The following is a 13,623-nucleotide window of genomic DNA, read 5'->3' on the forward strand; positions in this document are numbered from 1 at the left end:
ATTTAGGAATATATTTAGGAATTTACTATGGCAAAGTTTTTGATTCAATCCATGGTCAGAGATCTCGCGAGCAAAAAGATCTTCCCAATCCTAGGCCAACATGACCAGAGGAACATTTGTGGATAAAACTGTCTCCATAATCTCACTTACAGGCTCGGGGCTAATTTTACAAACTCCTTCCTTCCCTGGCGCCTCTGAAACGAAGGGGAGCCCCGGTTCATTTTGCGGCAAGGGCTATGTGCCAACAGGGGCTTAGCTGCGCCCTCAATTCCATCAGCAGTGGCAGAGCGCCAGGTCACATCCCGCCTTGAGGAACCCGGGGGACAGGAGCCTGTCCGGCGAATCACACCTGCCGAAAGCCAGCACACCGCTCTGTGCAGGCAAGGCCAGGCGCGCGAGGGGCGGGGAGAAGCGTCGCCTGGGCGGTGCTCGCTGGAGCGGGAAGCGCGAAAGGCCGCCGCGCCGCGTCCGGGGATGGACGCAGCCCCGCCCCGCCCCGCCCCGCCCCGCCGCGTCCTGCCGGGTCCTGTCCCGCAGCGTCCCGTCCGCGCGTTCTCGGCGCACTCTCCGCGCACAGGCGCTCGCCGGTGCTCCCCGCGCAGCCATGGCTCAGCACTTCTCCCTGGCTGCCTGCGACGTGGTGGGCTTCGACCTGGACCACACTTTGTGTCGCTACAACCTGCCCGAGAGCGCCCCGGTGAGTGGCGCGGGATGTCCAGGACGCACGGAGTGCAGCCTCCATAGCAGCAGGGGCTGAGTTTCCGCCCGGCTTAGGCGGCGGCTAGCGCTGCCGGGGGCCTGCAGCCGCCGCGCCTTGGGGCGGAACTCGGCCTCCCGCCGTGGGGCGGGGCGGCAGTGTGCATCCTCCGGTCCCATCCCGGGAGGTGGCCGGGGACTCACTGGACCTGGCCAGTCGTCCAGTTTGAGAGAGGGTTACGGAAGAAAAGGGGAGAAGGAAGGACAAATTATGCGAGATCGGGCTGGTGAAACGGTTCCTAGGGCAGAGGATGGGTGGGGCTAAAGGAACTAGGGTATCCTTTACGTCCCGCAGGCCTTGGAACTTCCCTGAAAGTCATTTTGTGCACCAGCAGCGCGCCACCTGGTTAAGGGCTTGTATTTTCCATGGCAGCGTTTTTCCTTTTGCGTGTCCTCGCAATCACCTGTCAGTTTTTAAACACCGCAGTCATGGAAAGATTGTGTAGTGTACTGGAAGGAACACTTGCTGAAAAGTCATTAGGATATCTTAGCCCTAATTTTGTCTTTTACCAAGAGAAGAAAATGACCGTTGCACATCTACTACGTGCTCCATGCACCTTGACTAAGTTTAATCCTAACAACAGCTTGCAAAGTTTGGGTCCTCACTGCACTTTGGAAGGGAGGAGAAAGTGGAGTATGTATGATTACACACCTGTAACCTCAAATGAATTGTTCTAACCTCCCCACCCCATTCCTTTGGTTTCACAAGAAAACACTGTGAAAAATCTAAAGGGTATTTTTGGGGGCGGGGGGCAGTCAGAGATCTCCGCATCCAAACAGAAAAAAAAACCCAGTAATGAGCACAGTGGTCAAAGCGAGAACTCTGCAGCCCGTCTGCCCAGCCTAGGGCACCAGCTCATCTGTTACTAGTTCTGTAACTATGCAAGTTATTTAATCTGTGTCTAGTCTCAGTTTCCCCATCTGTAAAATGGAGATAATTGGATTTACTTCAGGAAGTTGTTACAAGGATCAGCTAGGTAATTGAAGATGAATAATGCTTAGCAGTGTCTGCACAAATAAGGGTTTGCTTTTTGGTTACCACCCAAACCATTTTGGAGCTTTAGGGCATTGGTGCAGCTATCCCCCAGGTTCCTCATTATGGTGAGGTCAGTGCCCTAATGGGCTGGTCAGGTACCCAAAGGTCAGAAAAGTGTCTGAAGCACTCTGGTGTTCTGCAATATGTACAGATGCTTGAAAAAAAAGTGTATTGTTTCTGCTGTTGCACTTCTCTGCTTTTCCACTGTACAGGTGTTTGCTCAGTTATACTGAGAGTTAAGAAGGTTTTTATTTTCCTCTTGATCCTTTGGCTACTGCCTCCTCTAGGTCTTTGACTCATATTTTTCTTTCCTCTGTGCCTTTAAAATCCACTCCTGGTTCATGTTTTTGCATTTCTTCTGTAGTCACCTTCATTTGGAAGAAATTGTTAAAAACCACTGTCATGTTAGAGCCAAACTTATGCATATGTGAGCATTAGGTTTCAGAATATAAGATCCTTGAAGATGGGGGATTCTTTACTACAAACCTCACATGTATGTGAGGCTTAAAGATTGAAAACGGTAACCTGGTGTGCTTTGGATCCTGTTTGGTTTAGAAATATTTTATTAAGTACTCGCAGTGTGCTTAATACTATAGTAGATTTGGGGATACAGAGATAACACACAGGCCTTCAAGTGGCCTTGGAATGGGCTAAGTTGCTGGAAGGTTAGTTTGAGACCCCTGTGATGAGGTTAGCACTGTCTGGGCCTTGCTGCCTTGCTGCTGGTTCTTTGTTACCTGTGCCTAGGGCCCTCCTCCCTCCATTGCACTAACTTCTCATATGTCGGGTCTCATCTTAAATAGCACTCCCTTTGCAAAGCCTTTCCCAGCCCCCTAAAATTTACCCTTCCTCCCTCATCGCACCTCCAGTTTTCCATAACAGTCTTAATTTCTCAAAGCACTTAGACACGGTATTAAATTTTCCTGTTTGCTTCTAATCATCCCCTAGAGCCTGGAGCCTGGAGCCATGACTCTGACGTGGGTGTGTCTGGCAGTTTATTGTTTGTTCTGTGTGCCTGGCAGATAGTGGGTTCAATAAATAATTGTGGAATCATTGAGTAGATAGTAAGTATTTTAATAAACTGAATATGCCACTTAGTTCCACTATTCTAAAAGCATTCTGCTTCGATGAACTGCCTTGATCCTTACAATAATAGCCCTGTGAAGTAGATGTTACTATCATCACAATAGCTATTTGGGGATGAGGAATAAGAAAGGCCCAAAAGGACAAGTGGCTTATCCAGGATCACCCAGCACGGGCATTCTGGCCCGAGTGAGTGATGCTTGAGCTGGGTCTTAGCACAGGACTAGAGTTGGCCAGGCAGGAGGCAAAGAAGAGCACTTCAGGCAGAGGAAATAGAGCCAGGGCTAGGACCTAGAGCTGGGTGGCAAGTCTAAGGTTGGAGTAACGGGAGGATGCTGGAGAAGTCCGTGGCGGCTGCATCAGGGAACTCTCGGAGTGCCTCTCTTTTCAGTCTCTTAAGCATTTAGGAAGTGCAGAGTGTTGTGCAAATATGGAACCAGGTGTGTCACCTCGCTTGGGGGCTCCGGAAAGGAAAGGCTTCTTAGAAGTGATGACACCTGTGTTCTCCTGGGGTTGCAGACTCAGAAGTGTATGGAGCCAGGCAGTTGACCTGAATGGGAGAGGGGAGCCTGTAGCAGCCAGGGGAGGGGGGTGCGTGCACTGCTGAAGGTGCAGCCCTGCTCGGCTCTGTGCTTTTGCTGCGAGTGGAGGCTCAGTCTTCCCAGATTTATTCCTTTAAGAAAGTTAGAAATCTAAACATGTATGAGAAGTCTCTCAATTTTTAAGTGTTAGCTCATCTTCAAACAGTATGTTGGCAATCAAACATACAGGATACCCAGTTAAATTTGAATTTCAAATAACAAAATCATTGTTAGTATACATATGTACCCCAAATCCCATGGGATATGCTTATATTAAGAAACTATTTGTTGTTTATCTGAAGATCAAATTTAGCTAGGTGTTTTATATTTTATCTGGCAACGTGAGTTAGGAACCAGACATAATCTGCTCTGCATGTGGCCTGTCGGGCACCGGTTTGCAATCCCTGTGGAGCTGCATTATCGTCAGTCAGGTGAGACGGAGGCAGGCAGTGGCGGCCGAGCCGGGCTGAGGGAGGGGGCTGGTCCAGGACCTGTGCCGTGGAGTGGAGGCTTCTCGGGAGACTCAGCTTCATCTAAGAGAAAGCTCAAGAGCCGAGGCCCTGGGACTAGAAGGGGTTTCTGAGGCACAGAGTCCCCTGCGTTCTCGGCAGCACCACTGTTCTCTGCTTCTCCTTGCACATTGACCCCATTCTCTCCTGTTACAGAAATGCCTCCTCCGGGAGGGAACGCAGCTGTGGGGCCCTGTTGGCAGCCCTACTAGAAAGGGCTTCTTTGTCTCGGGAAGGAACCTGAGCCCATTGGAATCATAGGTCCGTGTCTTTATGGGTATTGCCAAGGGGGTGAGAAACTCCAGTTGTCCTGTCGCAGGAAGGTACACTGACGGAGGACACACTCAGACAACTCAATTAATAAAGGAAAGAGAATTTATTTGTAGCTGGTGGAGCACGTGGGGATAGCAGCACCAAAGAACGAGCTCCCCAATTTAGATTTTCTTACAGGTTATATACCTTTACAGTATCCAAGCAATGGGCATGTGATTCATTTGTTTAAGGTTCCCCAGAACGCAGGGAGAGGGGAAGGGGAGTTTCAGTGGGGTCAGCAAGGGGGAAGGGGTTTCCGGATCCCTGGTTGCAGCTACATACAGATCCTGCTTTTCTTCCTCTGTGTGGCAAGCAGCTCTAAGCAACCATTTAGAGAACTATGGGATGTAATTAATTTATAACTGGCTGACTCAGTTATCCCTGCTGGCTTCTTTCCCTTGTATTCTTCTGGTTTCTCTCCTCTCAAAGGAGGAGGGAGGCTTGCTCTTTCCTCAGTCCGAAACCATAGAAAGTGCCTTAACCAGAGGCAAGTCTAGTAGTGTGCAGTAACCGTTGGTAGCTTGAAACTGGCCAAGGTGGGAGTGTTTATACGGTGAAAATGGACAAATGCTACAACTCAGGCCGTTTTTTAAAACCAGCGCATGACTGATAATAATAGCAACACTTAAATTGAACTTACTTGTATGCCAGGCACAGCTCTAAGCTCTACATCTGTTAATCCCATGGCACTGGTTTCTTGCAGGGAGGCTCATGTGTGCGTGTTTTTACACTTGATCTTAGCCAAAAGACTGAGAAGCAATGTGTGCGTGCGTGTTTTTATTGTTCCTAATATGCCGTATTTCAGAATGACTCAGTATGTTTTGATTGATTTTTTAAAAATGATTGAATAAAAATCTATATAACAAATCAGGAGTGTTCACTCATCTCTGAGCTTCAGGAATGCTGTAGCAGCCCCATCTGGGCCCCACACTGTCCTGTAGGGCCTGGGATTTCTGGGTGGTTTTGAGAACCATCACCCCTTGATACATAGTATTGATGTAATGTGCGTCCGTCTGTTTACAATGGGCCTGAATCAAGGTCACATTGCATTTCATGGGAATGCATTGATAGTGACTTTCGTCAGCTGTATGACACAAAACAGTTCTATTTGACAAGAAGCCTTTGCTTTCTCCACACTCATTTCCTGACACTCATACCCTAGCCTCCAGCTTCCATCATGTACCCCCTGGACCTGTCCCCTCCCCTCTTAATTCACCAGCTAAGTGTTCCTCCTGAAGGTGTCAGTGTAAACATCACCATTTGCAAGAGGCCATCTCCCACTTCTTGCGCTGTGTCCTTACCTGCTTCCCCCAGTACCGTCCTGTGATATTTAAACCTGTCTTGGTTAACAGCTATAGAAGAAGGGTCAGGTTGCTTGCTGTGCCTTCCTAGACCCTGCTGAGTCTGACCCCAGGCCATGGTTCTGCCTCAGGTTCGAGTGCATGTGATGCTGGCCTAAGAACACTCTCTGAAGAAGAACGGGGAAAGGCTGATGTAGACCGTCATCCACCTTTTGCCTAAGTTTTGTTTGATATACACAGGTCTTTAAATATTGAGCCAGCTCTTTGAAAAAGCAAAACAGGTATTTCACTCAAAAAGCTGAGATTTTGTAGTTGTTGAGAAATCAGAAGATCTGGCCTGACTGGTGGTGGTGCAGTGGATAGACCGTTGACCTGGGACACTTGAGGTCTCAGGTTTGAAACCCCGAGGTCGCCGGATTGAGCACAGGGTCATTGACATGATCCCATTGTTGCTGGCTTGAGCCCAAGGTCACTGGCTTCTGTAAGGGGTCACTGGCTTAGCTGGAGTCCCCAGGTCAAGGCATGTATGAGAAGCAATCAATGAACAACTAAAGTGATGCAACCATGAGTTGATGTTTCTCCTCTCTCTCTCTCTCTCTCTCTTTTTCTTTCTCTCTCAAAAAAAATCAGGTTTGTCAACAACCAGCATAGCATTTATCTTTGTGCTTGCTTCCAGAGGCTTCCATTGTCCTTTTTCCTTAGTTTTTCTTATGGTGGAAAAATAAGAGATATGTCCTGTACCTGACGGAGGCTGCATGATTTCTCCTTAGGATCACCTGCCGGGTGCCATGTGTATTTCTCTTTGAGACTCCTTTGTGTCCAATGACAACAACTGAAACAAATAACTAGTTGGAGCCTGACCTGTGGTGGCACAGTGGATAAAGTGTCAACCTCGAAATGCTGAGGTCACCGGTTCAAAGCCCTGGGTTTGCCTGGTCAAGGCACATATGGGAGTTGATGCTTCCTGCTCCTCCCCCCTTCTCTTTCTCTCCCTCTTTCTCTACTCTCTAAAATGAATAAATAAAAAAATATTAAAAGAATAAAAAAAATAACCAGTTGGATGTCCTATAGCCAAGGGAAAACAGCCCAAGCACCAGGGGAGTATAGTGCCTCACTGGCAGTGGGCCCTTCCCCCAGAAGGGTTTTGCACAGAGAGAGCATTAGAAGAGGCAGTCCTGACACAGAACATAAATGGCTAGGAGGCCAGGGATTTCCATATAAGGCTGGAAGGTTCCTGTCTCTTACTGTAAGGTAAGGTAAACCTGAACAGGAGGACTGTGACTGGTGTATACTAGATTTCCTTGACGGCTATTCCCTGTAAGTGCAGGCTGACTTAGCTTTAGATTTGTGATGTGGGCTGGACCCCTGGAGCTGTCTCCATTTTGTGGGCCCGGATAGGTGAATGAACTTGATCACCTGAGATGGGGCCTTTCTAGCAAGATCGGACCAAGGCTAGATGTAGTGAATATATAAGTGGCCAATATGTTTATCATTGTGGTCACGTGTTAAGTAAGTTTACAAAGTTTTGCCAGGTTTTCATGATCTCCAACCCATTAGAATTTGGGAGTTAGATAAATAATTCTTGGTTGTATAATTGCATACTAATGATATAATTTTAGAGTATAAAAAGAGGACACTATAGGAACTTGGAGCTCGCAGGGGTGGTTACATTGCTTGGGAAGGAGATTAAACTGAAGAGCTTTATAATTGCAGATATTTCTCCCCCACCTGCCCCATGAACGATTTCATTAGGTCTTCAGGTGTGTGAAAGTAAGAATGAATACTGAATTTTATATTTAACCATTTTTTTTCCCTCTTATCTACAGCTCATTTATAGTAGCTTTGCTCAGTTCCTGGTCAAGGAGAAAGGATATGACAAGGAATTGCTTACCGTCCGTCCAGATGATTGGGATTTCTGGTAGGTTCTTGTTTTTAAGGTTTGCACATTCCTTCTAATTTTTAATTGTTGCTGATAAAATTTTAGTGCTTCCTCTTCTCTGGAGGCAGAAAATGAAATGTGAGATTGAGTGAAAGGACAAAATGCCTTCTCTACCAAAAATTTTATGTTTAATGAGTTAACGTCCTTCCTACTTTAAGTTTAGACTTGGTTAATTAAATGTTAAAACAAGCTAAGAGGCTATGTGACTGATTGGGATATTTTCACATGGTTAAGTGTGCTGTTATTAAGAATTTCAGAAGTTACAAGAACTATCTCTAAAATTTACATCTATTGAAAAGTTTTTGTTTTATTGCCCATCAGATGCACAACTATAGAAGGAATCTTGAATAAGGATCTGAATTAGGACACTTGGTTTTCTGTCATTTGGATAGATGTTCCTCTTTGTCTGGACTTAATGCTTATTCCCTTCCTGGGTTCGAACTCTGGGTTAGGATTCTCAACTTCCCAAGGCTTCCTAAGGCTTCCTTTGTCCTCCTTCCTCGTTTTAAGCAACAAAACCAAACAAAAATCCTATTAAACCACTTTAAGTTGTTCTCTTGAAAATTAATAGTAATCCTAAAACACATGAAAAATACATGCAGAAATAATTCTAGAGCAGCAGTGTTCATCTATTATGCATTCCTCTGATGTTTGGTTAGTCTTTTTTGATTTATTCCTTTTGTAAAAGAAAGAAGGGGAAACATTTTACTGTATGAAATTGCTGAGTGAAAATTTTACTGTGGACCAAGGTAAATAATGCTTCTAAAGTACCCTGTCATTTTTGTTTAATTCTCTTGGTATATGGTGGCCATTTTACCTTCTTGCTTTTATTATTTATAATAATGAATCTATACCCATTTTTCTCCCCAAAACCCACAAGTTTATGATAAGAAAAAAGAACTAAACTTAATATTTGACTTTCTTTTAGTTGTTTTCAATGATATACTTTACCCGGAAAACTAGTTTTATAACCTTGACCTAAACTGAGGCAAATTCTAAAGAATAAAAAAGGCCTCTGGCTAGTTTCTTAACTTGTATAGTGTGCGTGTGCGTGCATGCATGTTTTATTTCATGGAAAATATATATTTTTTAACAGAAACATGCAATGATGTTCAGTTCTGGTTCACTTTGAGTTTTGTATTTCTCTTTTAAAAGCTAAGGATTTTAGAAATAGAAACTAAACATGCTATCCTTTCTTTGCTCACATAACAGTTTTATATACTTGCTCTGTGAATGATGTTGAATTTTAAAATTCTTGAATATCCTTAATTGTTTGATTAATGTATCATTCACATGGGTGGGAGAATGCCTTTATTGCATTATGACTTTTTGAAAATACAGATTATTATTTACTGAGTTAGGTAAATACATGAACTGATGGTAATCATACATTTCTGTTTTAGTTGCAAGGGTTTGGCATTGGATCTGGAAGATGGGAATTTTATTAAACTTGCAGATAACGGCACAGTCCTCAGGTAATAAAATTTAGTTCTGAAGTCAAACTTTAGTCTTTTCAGGACACTTTATTACTCTATAGCATTTTATCATTAAGATATGGTTCAATTAGGTTACTGTTTTAGTCAGATGACAGATACTATGTGACTGCATGGACTTGTATGAATCGTTTGAGCCATTTAAATACAAATCTTAAGCATTAGATTTAAACATCTAGTTCCTTTCAGTTTAGCTCATCAGAAAGATTTGCAGGAAATACAGTAGAATGTTGATAACTTGCTTCATGCCATTGAGCACCCCTATTGCAAAAAAGCCTTGGAATTATGTTGTGTTCGGTGGGTATGTAGGTACCTGAAATTAAAGTTGGAATTCTTTTTATTGAGCTAGGTGAGACTGGATGTTGGATGGGGGTTGGTGGTCTACACGCACTTCTCTTTCTTCCTCCCTTTATCCAAACTCGCCGCTGTTATGCAGGATTCTTGTTGTGCCCCAGCTCCGTTTGGAAGGTTTTTAAACAGTTTGAATCTTCATCAGTCTCTCCTGCACTCAGTGCTGACTCCCTTCCCTCCTGTCAGGGCAAGCAGTCGAGAAGCAGCTGCTATTACTGCTCTGAGTCTTAAGAGACAGCATCGCAGAGTGAGCATCTGTTTCTTCCCCCAGTGCTGATAGTTCAGGCAAGTCAACCTGACCATGCAGCTCTGTGATTGATTATTTATTCTAAGAGTCCAAGGACAGGACACTCAGAGCAGGTTATTTCTGATACGTACTCTCCTTTTTGATACTTCGTTCTCTTTGCACAGAACAAACTCATGCTCTCCCCGCAGACCTTCTCCTAATGTGCAGCTAGCTACAGCTGCTACAGCTGTTGGTGTGGCCTCACGTCTGATTATTTTGTTACCATGCGCATGTTTTTCCCTGGGCAATAAGAGATAGAGTGTATGTACGTACACATATGTATATATCATACATACACACAGGGCAGTTTTGACCATGGCCTTTAACTCTATAGTCGTATTATTACAGTGCACTTGTTTATTTTAAATCCCAGATTAGACTGGAAAGCATTCCACAATTTTGCTTCTTTATTTCATTGTTATGCTGTCTCCCCTTCTCCCAACCCCCTTTCTACAAGGTCTGACCCTCTCCATTCAAGTTCTAACTAACCTGCAGTTTCTCCTGAATTTACTAGCTTACCTCCTTCCTGCTTGCTTTTGTTGAATATAGTAGCTTCCTTGTCTGATCATACTATATTTCCCACTCAGGGTTCCTCCATCGCTACATCCCACTTTCAGAAACATTAACCACTTATAAAAGGGAGGCTGTTTGTGATTACTCCTCCATTTGCCATTTTTATTTCATTTCCTTCTCCTTTCATTTTATACTGTGGCCTAGCTACCACAGTATAACCAAGAGAAGAATGACGACACTCCCCAGCATTATCATTTTTTATAATAAACTACTTAAAATATCATCTTTCTCCATAAACTTAAGAGTCCTTAATCAGGATGCAAGAGCAATATTGTGAGCATGGAAAGGAGCTACATCCTTGTCTTGCTGTTCTAAGTTTTGTCACATTCATCTCACTGTCATCCATTATGTTTTTAGTTATGTCGCATCCTTCAATGGGCAGGTCGCTTGCCCATCTTCACAGTCTCCTGTGCCCACAATCTGGCCACCCTGAGGTGCAAGACACATCCCACCTCCTCAGCAGAACTGGTGTGGCTCAGATTCTGACTAACTCTCCTACCTGCTGCTCCTTCTCTCCTGTTCCCAGAGCAGATCCACCCCCCCCCCCACTGTGGATAATTGTGCCCGTTAGGTTAATCTTATTGTCATAGTTACATGACAACTTCTTAGGAAAGGATGGTCACATATTTCTTCCAGAGAGATCATAGGTTATAATTTCTATGTTTTAGGTCTAGAGCAGTGACCACAATGTGGACCTCAGAGTGAGCTGTTCTTGATCACTTGCTAGTTGGTGGATGAAGTGGAGGAGGAGCTAGAGCCGTTGAGAGAAAGACCATTTATAGATTCCTGAATAGGGAGGTCATCCAGTTGAAAACAGAAACAAGGAAAACTTTCATGAATTGAAGTGGGGGATCTGTAATAGCAAAGCTGAAGGAAGGGGTATTCAAGGGAGCCATTGGTGAGCAGTGTACCTTATCTTTCAACCCAGGGCAAGCCACGGCACAAAGATGATGGCTCCCGAGGAGTTGGCTGAACTCTACGGCAGGAAGGAGTGGAAGCACTTCATGTCCGACCTTGGGATGGCTTGCCGGTCAGGTATGACTTACGTAGGCAGATCCCCTCCCCCTTTTTTTTGGACCCTGAGCCTGCTACATAAGGACATGAAGAAGGCCTTTTTAACGTTCTGCTGGGTATGTTAATTTATAGGAAGAGGATGTGTTTTTCTTCTACATGTGTCTGATTTCTCTTTGGCCCTTGATTCTGTTTTAGGTAAGGTTTTGTTGCTACTCCCGTCCAGCACTTGTTCTTGAGGAAAAAGACTAGTTCTTTGAATAATGTGTTCCTTAGTCTTCTGTGTTTTTATCAGTTTGTTACGGGAATAATATTTACTTTTACTTTTCCATCCCGTTTCTTCCTACATTCATATTACCCCCATCTCTTGTTTTCTAGAATTTTTCTCCTGCCAGTTCTATATCTTTTCATTTTTTCTTTTTCTTTATTTTCTTTTAAATAATTTTACTTATTTTTTTCTAGTCTTTAAAGAGCTTCACCATAGGCACAAATGAGAACATTTTTCAGAAATTATTTACAGACACAGATGTGCATCGAGTAGTAGGGAATAATTTTAAACGGTTATAAACAGACCTTACTAAAAGTCATAATTGTTAGTTTTTTGTCTTTTCTAAAATTTTTTTGCCTTTTTTCTCCCACACTACAGTTTTGATATATATCTGTTCTCCTTTAGAAACTGTAATAACTTGACAGTAGTCGAGTTAGTCCTTGTCATGGTTGTGTTTCCTTTATTTGTTACATTTGCTGTCTTTGAGAGTTTTGTTTTTGTAAAGTGATGAAAATGGCAGGAAATTGGAGTGCTCTTGATAAAGGAAGTTGATAGGAAACACTGAGACTTCACTTTGGGGTTAGGTATAGAATGCTTTCGACACATCTCAGCTCAGAATAACTAGCGGAAGTTAAATGGACAGATAGCCTTTACTCAAGTGAGGATAAAGAACTGTTGTATCTCCAGACATAGGCAGTTGTAAATAACCCAGAAGAGCGAGGCACACAGCTAAGTTTTTGACATCCATTCAGAAACAGAGTATTTAAAAAAATAAAGTTTTTCCCGTCTGCAAAAAGAGCATTCACCCTATCTGAGCCAGCTGTTTACTCACTGCTCCACCCACTCTCCAGTGGGAACCAGCAGCTTCTCTCTGGAGCTGAGTTTATCCAGGAGTCTCTGAGGGTGGCCTTGGGGTTCTCAACGCTTAGTTGGGTTGGTGAGGGAACTGTTTCCATTCCAAGTACCCAGTGGTCAAGCAGTGACATAACAGGGGCCTGTTGTTTCTGCAAATTGTAAGAAGCTAGTGCCTTTAAAATACGATGCTTGCTCTTTAATGTAGCGATGTATAAAAGAAGAAAATAAACGGCCTGTGATTCTACAACCCAGTTAAACTTGGTTTTCATTTAAAAGAAAAGTGAGCATATGGCTAGGAAATGTAAATATTATAGAAAGGAGTAAAATGAAGAGTGATTATATCTAGCCCCTACCCCCGAAAATTCCCTTTTCCCAAACTTATTTTTTAAAAGTATGCTAAAGGAATCATCCATTTTCTGTCCTTTGCTCTTTGTAAGTTACATCTTGGTGATCCTGTCAGGTTAGCGTGCACTGGAGGACCTCATTCTTCTCAGCGCTGGCATGCCCTGCTGCCCAGTGCCTATGCTGAGATTTATTTCGCCAGTCTGCTCATGGTGGACATGTACATTGGGCCTGCTGTTTGGCCATTACAAACAAGCCTGCAATGACTGACATCTTTATATCCGTACATTGTTCACTTTTATAGATATATCCCAGGGTGAACTCCTAGAAGTACAGGTACTCTAAGGGTATGCAGGTTTAAAATGATGATTAATATGGCCAAATAGGGATTTTATTTTCAGAAATTCCAGTTGATTCTTTGCATGCTATTTTCTTGTGCACTGAATGTATGTATCTTCTGAGTTAAGTAGAGAGTTGTGAAATTCATTTCCTACCAGTACAGTTAGGACAGTTCAAGCAATAATGTTTATGACAGTTTATTTTATAATCCCTTTCAGGATGTTGACTTGGCATAAGTATGGTTTTCCTTACCAGCTGATTACTGGAGGGCAAGTTCTTTTGAGCTTTTTTTTACAGAGACAGAGAGATAGATAGGGACGGACAGACAGACAGGAATGGAGAGAGATGAGAAACATCAATTATCAGTTTCTCATTGTGGCACTTTTAGTTGTTCATTGATTGCTTTCTCATATGTGCCTTAACCATTGGCCTTCAGCAGACCGAGTAACCCCTTGCTCAAGCCAGCGACCTTGGGTCCAGGCTGGTGAGCTTTTGCTCAAACCAGATGAGCCTGGGCTCAAGCTGGCGACCTCGGGGTCTCAAACCTGGGTCCTCGGCATCCCATTCTGACGCTCTATCCACTGTGCC

General features: G+C 43.8%; 1 protein-coding gene across 2 annotated transcripts in view; it reads left to right on the forward strand.

Moving 5' to 3' along the window:
- The first annotated feature begins 509 nt into the window (after positions 1–509).
- The window catches only part of NT5DC1 (5'-nucleotidase domain containing 1), a 158,645-nt gene continuing 145,531 nt past the window's right edge, over positions 510–13,623 (forward strand). For both annotated transcript variants that reach the window (XM_066247960.1, XM_066247961.1), the window contains exons 1-4: positions 510–697; positions 7,405–7,496; positions 8,921–8,992; positions 11,149–11,255. In XM_066247960.1, coding sequence (XP_066104057.1) covers positions 605–697; positions 7,405–7,496; positions 8,921–8,992; positions 11,149–11,255 — 364 coding nt within the window. In that variant the 5' untranslated portion in view covers positions 510–604. The remainder of the gene's footprint in view (positions 698–7,404; positions 7,497–8,920; positions 8,993–11,148; positions 11,256–13,623) is intronic.

This window comes from Saccopteryx bilineata, chromosome 12 (assembly GCF_036850765.1).
Source record: "Saccopteryx bilineata isolate mSacBil1 chromosome 12, mSacBil1_pri_phased_curated, whole genome shotgun sequence".
Lineage (NCBI taxonomy): Eukaryota > Metazoa > Chordata > Mammalia > Chiroptera > Emballonuridae > Saccopteryx > Saccopteryx bilineata.